This window comes from Puma concolor, chromosome E2, assembly GCF_028749965.1.
Source record: "Puma concolor isolate L17-30 chromosome E2, mPumCon1.1.hap2, whole genome shotgun sequence".
In the NCBI taxonomy this organism is placed as follows: Eukaryota; Metazoa; Chordata; class Mammalia; order Carnivora; family Felidae; genus Puma; species Puma concolor.
In genome coordinates, this window is record NC_141681.1 from 32,288,061 (window position 1) to 32,298,773 (window position 10,713).

The window sequence follows — 10,713 nt, forward strand, 5'->3', positions numbered from 1 at the left end:
AATGCTACTTTACAGGAAGGGAGATTGAGCTCTTTGGGAAAGGTTGCCCTGGAAATCGCTTTCACCTTGCCACTGGTCAGAGCATTATTGCTGCAAACAGTGCCAAATTTTCTTCCAAGAAACGAATATAGTTGTTGGACTCAATTAGAAAAATCTGTGGTATATGTATGTATCTTTTTCCTTGGGGGCAAAGCAGTATTTTTTCACTGAAGGAAAACTTGGCTCCCACTGAAGCTCTAACCGAAAGGCATCTGACAGCCTTACGATAAGTTCAGATTCATTAACTAGAATTAAACAAGTCACATTGATTCTGAGAATTTAAAAAAGAAAAAAAGATGATTGAAAATTATTGCATTCATTGTGGGAGTTATGAAAGATGGCATTTTGGAGAAGAGGTGAGATGTGGCTTACCAGCCTCTGAAGTGGGTAACTACTTGTATGAAGTATGCATGTTGTTACCACTCAAGTAGCGTGTGTAATAGCCCCGCCGAGAAGTGGACTTGTGATACCCCAACACATTGAGGGTCCAGAGCGCTCAGAAACAAGGCACTAATCAGTTTCCTCCCTGAGAATTTCAGTAATTGGATTACGTTCCAAATGACTGTCATGCAGAAAGTAATGATACTCTCGGAAAATTTGAATTTAGGATTGAAGACTCAAGGCCATTAAAAACCAATCTGTCAGCAACTTGAGTCTATCTCTGTTGATCTTCCCCCACGACTGGCTTTTAAAACTGGTCTTGTCAAACATTTCAGCATTCTTGATGAAGTTAACGGCAAAATGATCTTCAGTATGGTCCTATTACAATCTAGGGGGATAAAACAAGGCTGATGTATCTTTTCTCCTGCTTCTCTGATAAGGATATTTTACGATCACTGACGTTAGATAATGGTAGTAGCAGGTTACTCTGGAGCTCATTGGTATATCAATGTAGGGAGCTATACCCATGTCATGTCTGTGGTTTTGATCTCAGAGAGTTTGTATAAGTATGTGTGAAGTATTTACTGTCTCTATGGCAGGATTCTTCTGGGCAGAGTTAGTCACCATATATCATAACTCTTTTCTTATCAGTCTTCTTTGTAGCCTGGGTGATTTTAAGTGTCAGTTATTGCTCTCATACTGGTTTTTAGTTCAGTGAAGAATACCAATTTTCTTTCTATCTCCAGTTAAAGGACTTTTGACATTGTTTATGTTTCTTGTTATCCTATTCTTCAGAAAGTTTTAATTGCTTAAAGAAATAAAGACGACCTTTCTTTTATTGTGCAAGCTTAGGGATTGTAGCTACTTTCCACTGGCGTTTCTGGAGACCCATTAGCCAAGTAACATTCTGGTAAGATAAAACTTGAAGCTTCAAAAAATCAATTCAGACTGATCATATATATGGCAGGTGACTATGGCAAGGGACCTCATTTCAAATATCTGAATATGATCCACGTCCTGAATTATTATTTAGATTTACTTCTAAGACCTCTGAAAATGTAAAATATTTTATGCATACATATGTAATGCACACACACATACACACACACATATGCACACACTTCATTGCCTGGTATAATGTTCTGTTTTTCATTACTCATAATTGCTATTTAGAGCATATGTTGTGAATGTATTGAAGATACTTCTGGGTCTCATTAATCAATGTTCTAAATGCTAATCTCTGCTGTCCAGTTAACTCTAAGAAAACTTACCCCTCCCCTGCTTTCGCCAGTGATTCATCCATTGATGAATCTGCTTAACAAAACCTTAAAAGAACAGTTGTGGATCTGGTTAGGTCTTGCTGCCTTCTCTGCGAGTACATTCTAGGCAGTGAATTTTCTTCCTGCTTTGCAGGCCATTGGAGAGAAAAGAGCTGCTCCAGATTCTGGCAAGAAGCCCAAGACTCCAAAGAAAAAGAAAAAGAAAGATCCCAATGAGCCCCAGAAGCCAGTGTCAGCATATGCCCTGTTTTTCAGAGACACACAGGCCGCAATTAAAGGTCAAAACCCCAATGCAACCTTTGGAGAGGTCTCGAAAATCGTTGCATCTATGTGGGACAGCCTTGGAGAAGAACAAAAGCAGGTGAGGTAGAGATCCATCGTGACCATAAAATCAAGAAGTTACCAGAGTATTTCTTACATCTTCTCTGAGTGAATGTTCGCTTAATACGACTGTTTCCTATGAAGGCCTTTCTAAGCTGTGGAACTTAGAGACGCAGTTGTGTAAACCTAAGCCGCTCCCCAGGTATATGGATTTCTCGGTCCCCCGTAAGGGTTCGTGTTCGGAACCCATTCAGTGGAGAAATGGGGGAAATTCACGCAATATCCTGTAAGCATAAACTTTTGATGATCATCGTTTCACGTTAGATAATGTGGTATTTGCCCCCTTGGTTCAGAAAGGGCACTACAAACCGATCAGGACCATCCCGCTTGCCTTTTCTCTGATCATCTTCCCGAACCTTTGTGCCGTCCCTGTGGGTTTCCAAACTTTGAAGCCGCCTCTGCGAGTCTCAGTACTGTCCCCGGGCATTCAAAATTTTATTCCAAGTTCATTTGAAAGCTTGGCTGTATGAGATGTATTGAGAGATTACCAAGCCGGTGGGAGATACTTCCTTTGGGGCCTCACCTCCTATGCTTCCCTTGAGGCTCCTCCACACAAAGGGGAGTTTCATGCACCTCTCATCAAACTCCAGTGACCATTAATGGGATTTCACGTTATGTGTGCTCAGATGACCAGACCTCCCTTGGGAATAAAATGGAATAACCATTTCGGGAATGAGGAGTGCCAAGGCCTCGAGTTTTCTTTTATGAATCATGACCTCATTCCTACTCTCTGGTTACTCTGGGATGGTGCAGCTATAGAATTTGCCCATTTGCGGTGAGCTTATTGTTGTATGTGGCGCACTGATTTTCTGTCCCAGAAATGTAATCCTCAGGGACTGCCAAAGCTGCTGCGTCTTTTACCTCTGGAGACAAAGGCAGTTGCACTTGGGTCTAACACGCTACCGTCAGATACTGTTAAGAAAAGGAAGAGCAAATCATGGGATTTGTTTATGTAACTCGTTGGCCTCACTAATGGAAATTTACCACCTTTTAACTATTTCTGCGTTGTTTTTTGTTTTTTTCCTTCAGAAGAAAACTGTGCTAGTTCCGTCTTTTTCTCTTACGTCTTCGCACACCGCACCTGTTGTTGATGTTATTTTAATCTTCTTACTTGGTGCAGGTTAGACGTGTGTCAGGGCGAGAGAAGACACTGATGGAGAAACTCGTGATTTCCTGTAATTTGAACAATTGGTAGCAAATTTTGCTCTTTTTGCTATACCCCATCCGCTGCCTTAATGCGAGGCCCTCAGCTGGCTCTCTCAAGGCATCTAGGCCACAACCTGAAATCTTTTTTTCTCATTTATCATCGTAAACATCCAAATTGTGCTCCTGTGAGGATGGCAGGGTTTTGTTTTCGTGTGTGTGTGTGTGTGTGTGTGTGTGTTTTCACGTTTAAAAACCAAAGCCACCGAAACCAGCTTTCTCTGTGAGTTACGTTGTGACCCAATTTGTGCGGCCGTTCTTTTATGGCTGAGAATTTGTAGGCTAACGGTGATGCTAATTGTGTCTTTCAATAGGTTTATAAAAGGAAAACGGAAGCTGCCAAAAAAGAATACCTGAAGGCCTTGGCTGCGTACAGGGCCAGCCTCGTTTCTAAGGTAAACCCGTGCAGGAACGGCCAGTCTCTGAGTTACGGTGTTGAAAACAGCCCAGTGCACTGAATGCATACAGGCAGCTCCCCTTAACAGTTGGCAAAAAAAAAAAAAAAAAAAAAAAAGGCATCTTGAACAATTCATTAGCTTATTTGTTCCCATTGGAGATTACCTCAATGATGGTATGAAAAAAAGGAGTTCACTTAAACCGCTGCATCTCCATTATTTCCAGAAGTTTCACTTTATATGTGTTGAGACTGTTTAACAAAACACAAAAATTAAAGACCGATCTCGAATAGCCTCTCATTTTTGCTTTTTGTCAGGGACTGGGATTGGTGTCCATGTCCTCCATTTAAACTGGGCAGTATTTTGGCCAGGCGGTTTGGGACATCCTATCATAAATTCTCGAGTGCTTCTATTATTGTCCTAGGGGATGTTGCAATTTGACCAAACTGTCCCACATCATATACATAAATAAACCTCACGACTTTTTAAAATAAAATTAGGCTCCAAATACTTTAAAAAAAAAAAAAGGACATGTATATGTATTTTACATAGAGGAGCAAATGGGCCCTGATGTATTATAAAATGCACCAGTATCCCAAAGCAAATGTCACTCTGGATTATTATTACCTTGATCCAAAAGGAGTGTGAGCTATTACGTTATATTTTAACATTTAATTAACCTTGTCTTTAGCCTCTCAAGAATTTTGAGAGGCTTTGGGGAGAATAATTTGAACTAATGTTTTTGCTCTTGATATATTTCGTCTGGCAATCAGGGATTCATTTCCATTGTCATGCTTGTTGCCAGAAGTACCACACGAGGCTGCAGGGCATGGTGGGTGTTGTTGGCAAAGCCATTTCAAAAGGGGCTACTTCCGGGGCACCTGGGTGGCTCAGTCGGTTAAGGGTCCAGCTCTTGGGTTTCGCTCAGGTGATGATCTTGAGGTTCGTGAGTTCGAGCCCCGTGTCAGGCTGCAGAGCCTGCCTGGGATTCTCTCTCCTCGTCTCTCTCTGCCCCTCCCCTGCTGGCTCGCTTTTTCTCTCTCTCTCAAAATAAATAAACTTTAAAAAAAATTTAAAAAGGGCTTCATTCCTTTTTTCTCTTCTTCCCCTGAGTTGTTTCTTCTTTATATTAAGATCCACCAGCAGCAGCAGTTCAAATCAGATCAAGAGGGGTCCCCCTTGTTTAGCTGTTCGCTATTAGGACAACTTCCGCGTCATTAGAAAGAGAATACAAACATTCACGAGGTCAATAGTGAGACCTTTTTCTGAGACACTGGAAGACACACATTAAAAGACATACCAGTTCTGGACTCAGATTTGCCTACTGGCAGAACACAGCCGAATGTGTAGGCTACTGATGTTAAGAATGGAGGTATAGTTGGCTAATTAGATAGAGTGACCCGGCTAGAGGAGCAGTGCACATGTACTTCCTATTCCTAAGTGGATCATTTATTCATTCATTTACCCAGAAGCAGGTATAGGTGATCTTTGTGTATTAGAGCATGAATAATTGACCACACATGGATTTCAGCCAAGAGGCAGTATCTCAAAAGACATCCAGAAAATAACAACCATGATTGGGCTCATCGAGTCTGTGACTGATGTGGAAGGGATACCATAAAAGTTATACATCGGGGACTAGAGTCACGATTCAGAAGTATGTCAGAATAAAGCTTAGTGAGTCCCCCAAACCAACAGGATGGAATTTAAAAAGAATAAATATAAAGCAGTGTTTGTTTGGGGTATTTTGGGTTTTTGTTTTTGTTTTTGTTTTCACTAAGTTAGTGCAGTTTGAGAGCATCCTTAATTTATATTCAGAGTCCTGGCAGGTACCTAAAATAGTCCGTGAAGTAGAAGTTCAGAATAATTTCAGTCCGAACCAAAAGTGTAAAATAGCTTCTAATGTGATGATCTCACAGGAAATAGTATCTAATTGTACAGCATGGTGATTAGACCACATCTGAAGTATCGGTTCCATTTTGGAATCCACAATTTAAAGGGGCGTGGTAACCAACCAACAAAAGTTAATAGAACCTTAATATTAAAACACAGGGAGTAAACCTGGCAGGCAAGCAAGAACTGTTTCCACTCGCCCACCCATTTCTCTTCACCAGTATGGTGGTGTCTTAAAGGCACACTGGTGTGATTGGCCAGGGGTCTAAATATAGACTTCCCTTGCAGTTTCATTCTTTTTTTTTTTTTTTTTTCAACGTTTATTTATTTTTGGGCCAGAGAGAGACAGAGCATGAACGGGGGAGGGGCAGAGAGAGAGGAAGACACAGAATCGGAAACAGGCTCCAGGCTCTGAGCCATCAGCCCAGAGCCTGACGCGGGGCTCGAACTCCCGGACCGCGAGATGGTGACCTGGCTAAAGTCGGACGCTCAACCGACTGCGCCACCCAGGCGCCCCGCAGTTTCATTCTTAAGACTAGCTGGGTGATTTTTAAATATTAGAATATATAAGAATTGTTTTCCTGTTTATATGTAGAACACTGTGTGTATTCTACCTTATGGGTGATTTCATAGTTTTTTAAAGATGATTAATGAGTCTTTGCAGGCTTCTTCTTACCTGAGGACTTTAGAACGTGAACCTCCAGTAGGCATGTAACCCACCAAGCTTCCGTAAAAAATCGGAGAGCTGTCCACCCATAGCTGGTGTTTCGCCATGATGATGTATTCAAACATAATCCATCAACAATGGCCTCTCCTCCATTGAGTGACTGTCAACATAAGGTCACCACTCAGAAGATCCTTCTACTAGTAGAGTTTATAAATGGGAGTAATAAAAAGCTGGAAGTAAACATTCAGTATCACTGAAGAGTGGATGCCAGCTTGATGCCTCCAAGGTGCTCCCACCCTCCCCTTCCAAAAACACCTAATTTTGTGAAGAACGAGAGAAGAAAATAGCCAGTAAGAGCAATCACTTCAGTCACGGTTACATTAGTAAAAGAATTTATCTTTGTGGAGGTGATTACGTATTTTTAGTGCAAAATGTAATAGCCTCTCTCCGTGTTGAGCCTCAGATCAGATCAGTTGTTTATCTTATGACAGATTATTCAGACACCCGAGTGTTGAACGTTCTCCCCTGACCTAGGACTCCTGTGATAAATTCTGGAAATCTTTGAAGATATTGGGTAAACTAAAACCTCTCTTAAGCCATAAAATACTTGCATTGAGTATCTCTAAGGAATTCAGCGACAGTCCTCCTATATTCAAGTGAGCATTGTCATACACTGCCTGGAAGTGTAGAGCTTTGACATTTTCTAGTAGTAGTTTTCTGGTAATAATTGTTAATTAATAAAAAATAGCTAACATTTACTAAAGGCGTCCCCTGTGCCACGCGCTATTCTAAATGCTTGACAACATATGAATTAATTTAATTCTCACAACCTCTACATAAGGTAAATACCATAACACCCCGTTTTATAGGTAAGGAAACTGAGGAACAGGTGGGTGAATTAACTTGCCCAGAGTCATGAAGCTGCCAAGTAGTGGGGCACAATTTGAACTCCCCGGCAGTCTATTGTCTTTTCAGTATGAGTCGTAGTGATGAGGGCTAGCTCAGGCTTCACTGCTGGAGGTGTCGTTTCTTGAACATGTGTATCAGTTATCTTTTGCTACCTTGTGCTGTGTAACACCCAGCCACAAAGCCCAGTGACTTGAAAAGACAAGCATGTGTCTCAGAGGGCGCCAGTGAACTGGCTGGTTCTTCAATCTAGGCCTGACTTGGCAGGATCCACCAGTCCTGCTCATTGGTCTGCAGTCGGCAAGGGGGTTGGACCTGGCTGGGGCTTGTTCTCGGACAAGGCAGTTGGCCGACTGGCTGGCTTTTGAGTGGTGACTGGGCCCTGTGCCCCTTGTCACGCACATGGTGATGGCAGATGCCTAGGAGGGTACAAGGCCAGCCCGATTCAAGGGGTAAGGAATTTGACTCTACCTTTTGGCGGGGGGGGAGCTGAAAAGTCAAAGGACAGGAAAATGGAGTCCAGAGAAGAAAAATGGTGGTCATTTTTTTTTTAAAATCAATTTGCAATACTTAAAAAAAAAACAGTTGACTATTTTAAATACTTGGGTATTTTAATATCTGGGGATTTTCTCCCCCCAAATGCAGGCTGCTGCCGAATCCGCAGAAGCCCAGACCATTCGCTCCGTTCAGCAGACCCTGGCGTCCACCAATCTGACATCCTCGCTCCTTCTCAACCCTCCGCTGTCGCAGCACGGGACCGTATCAGCCTCACCTCAGACTCTCCAGCAGTCGCTCCCCAGGTCCATCGCTCCCAAACCCCTAACCATGAGACTCCCCATGAACCAGATCGTCACGTCGGTCACCATCGCCGCCAACATGCCCTCGAACATTGGGGCCCCGCTGATAAGCTCCATGGGGACGACCCTGGTGGGCTCGGCGTCCTCTGCCCAGGGGAGCCCTTCCGTGCAAACCCAGCAGCAGCACCTGCAGAGGCAGCAGCAGCAGCTCCAGCAGCACCAAATGCAGCAGCAGCTCCAGCAGCAGATGCAGCAGCAGCATTTCCAGCACCACCTGCAGCAGCACCTGCAGCAGCAGCAGCAGCACCTGCAGCAGCAGCTCAGCCAGCAGCAGCTGCAGCAGCAGCTCCAGCAGCAGCTCCAGCTGCAGCAGCTGCAGCAGCACATGCAGCACCCGCCTCAGCCCTCTCCTCGGCAGCCCTCCCCGGTCACCTCCCAGATGACGTCCCCCATCCCCGCCATCGGGAGCCCGCAGCCAGCCTCTCAGCAGCACCAGTCACAGATACAGTCTCAGCCACAGACTCCGGTGTTGTCCCAGGTCAGTATTTTCTGAAGGCGCCCGCGGCAGGCACGCCCGGATTGGCGCACGCGCGTGCGGAGGCGAGTGGCGGAGGAGGGTAACCCGAACGCGGCCGAAGCTTGTAAGTTGCGGTCGGTTATGCAGAAACGTGTCACAGATCACATGGTCCTCTCAAGTGTCTATTAGATAGGCAATAAGAACACAGTGTAGCCGAGTATCACCTTCTAGCTGACTGTAAATCACTTTGTTTTTAAACAAGAAAAGCTGTGCTCTTTTATGTGATGCCTTTTTTATTTATTCAGGCTATACCTACAATATGTGAATCAAACCGTTTAATGAATCCTGGGACGTACTGAGGACTCTAAACTGGCCTCTCTGAGTCATAGAAAACGGCCTTATTTCTCCAGAAGTGAATAAACCGCACTTCCAGGCTATTTGAACTTCCGGAGCCCTAAAAATAAAAAGCACAGTGGTAATTACCTGACATAGGAAGATCCAGTTTCATACAAACATTTGTATGACGTGAATAGTTGATGGCATTTTTTTGTCATGAAAAAAAAAAATAATGTAAATCACAGACTTTTGCCAAAGCTCTTATTTTTTTTTTCCTAAATCTCTCCAGAAAAAAAAAATACAAGTGATTAGATTCAATTATTGACTTATTTCCACTTTTTTAACCCATGACTTCTCCAAATCAAACCACAGTATATGTTGTAACGATATCTATGACCACTGTTAGCCCATTATGTTCATCCCAATTAGAAGAAAAGAATGTGAATATTATATTCTGTGTTTTGAGTGACAAGTTTCGAAAATAAAAACACTGTATTTTTAAAAGGGAAATGCACTTAAATGAAAACAGTTATTACAAAAGTTAAGATTTAAAAAAAAAATGCAAGAGTTTTTATTATGATGTAATACCGGTAGAATATTTAAAAGGCGCACCACATCTGAATAATCAATGTAAATATTTTCTTTCAAAGTTGTAAGTTTTCATATCATGTGTTGTAAAGTTTTCATACATGAGGCTTTAACGTAAACACTGGTGACATAAACCATTCATTGCTACGTTGCTTATTGTGTTTTTATGCTGTTTTATACTTTTTTATGAGTTATGATAGCAGCGATTAAGTTGTTTGTATTTTGCTTAACTAAAACAAAAAAATGCTTTTATCTTGCTATAGAATAAACACATTTCAGTAAAAACTGTGGACTGTATTTTGATGCAACAACCAGGAAAATGTTCACTTTTCAAATAAAATGATATGTCAAATTTCACTTTCGGTTCCTTGAATACGTATGCGATGGGAAAACAGGCCACATCCCAACTTTTCTTGAGCCAACGCATCATACTCTGTTTTCAGTCGGAAATAGGATGCTCATTGCCAAGAATTCGGGTTGCGTGGCCCACACCCAGGACCTCTTAAAAAATGGAAACTATTTTTTTTAATGATCCTTTTGTTAAGATGCAAGGGACAGGTAAGTATAGAGGAAAAAGCAATTGTCTTGTCTTTGGGGCCAGAACTTGCCGGCAGTGTGTTGGTACTGCTGGTAAGAGGGATGGCGAATGCTGATTCTTAAGCCAAAATCATTATTTCAGTGCCCATTTCTTCCCCCCTTTTCTTGCTCTGTAGTGGCTCCTCTTTGAGAACAGTGTGACCACTATCCCCAGTTGTCTTGCATGATTAATTACAGCATCTGTCCTGTCAGAAGCTATAATGAAGAGGTCTTGATAAAAATTGCAAATTACCACTGGCAACAGTCTTAAACTGTTTATGATAAAATGAAAATTAAAAACAGCAAGTGTCAGCCCTGACCAGAATCCTAATCTGGAAAACATGAGGGTGTGAGTAGGGTGTCCGTAGCTCCCGTGCACAAGACATTCAGACATAATGGAATATGGATTCCTCCAAGTTGTTGTTGTATTTTCAAAGAATATTTACTGTATGTTGTGGGCTATGAATAATGAATTCAGCTTTCAATATTTCATAGTCCTCTCGTACTCTGTATTATGTACAAATATTGAACAGCAAGAGATTCTAATTATAAATTTATAGATTTCTTGCTGTAGAAAAATTTATGTCTAAATTGAAGCTTTTCATAAGATGTATTAGTTGACAGGTATCAGTGTTCAAACAGTCTTAGAATGATGCCTAATCACATCGACAAGGAGGCAATTGTGTTCCACAAAGAAATGATCTGCTTGCCTCGGACCCATCAGAAGGAGAGCTGATGGTAAGAGATTTTCTGT

The 10,713-nt window shown here is 42.2% G+C and overlaps 1 protein-coding gene across 6 annotated transcripts in view; it reads left to right on the forward strand.

Annotated features, from left to right (window-relative positions):
• Positions 1-9,740, forward strand: part of TOX3 (TOX high mobility group box family member 3) — a 108,985-nt gene extending 99,245 nt beyond the window's left edge. For 4 of the 6 annotated variants that reach the window (XM_086689440.1, XM_086689441.1, XM_086689437.1 and 1 more), the window contains exons 5-8: positions 1,834-2,061; positions 3,599-3,679; positions 7,791-8,480; positions 8,765-9,740. In XM_086689440.1, coding sequence (XP_086545566.1) covers positions 1,834-2,061; positions 3,599-3,679; positions 7,791-8,480; positions 8,765-8,818 — 1,053 coding nt within the window. In that variant the 3' untranslated portion in view covers positions 8,819-9,740. Of the gene's footprint in view, positions 1-1,833; positions 2,062-3,598; positions 3,680-7,790 lie in introns of all 6 variants that reach the window. The other 2 variants (XM_086689439.1, XM_086689438.1) reach the window with 1 other exon arrangement.
• The last annotated feature ends 973 nt before the right edge of the window (positions 9,741-10,713 follow it).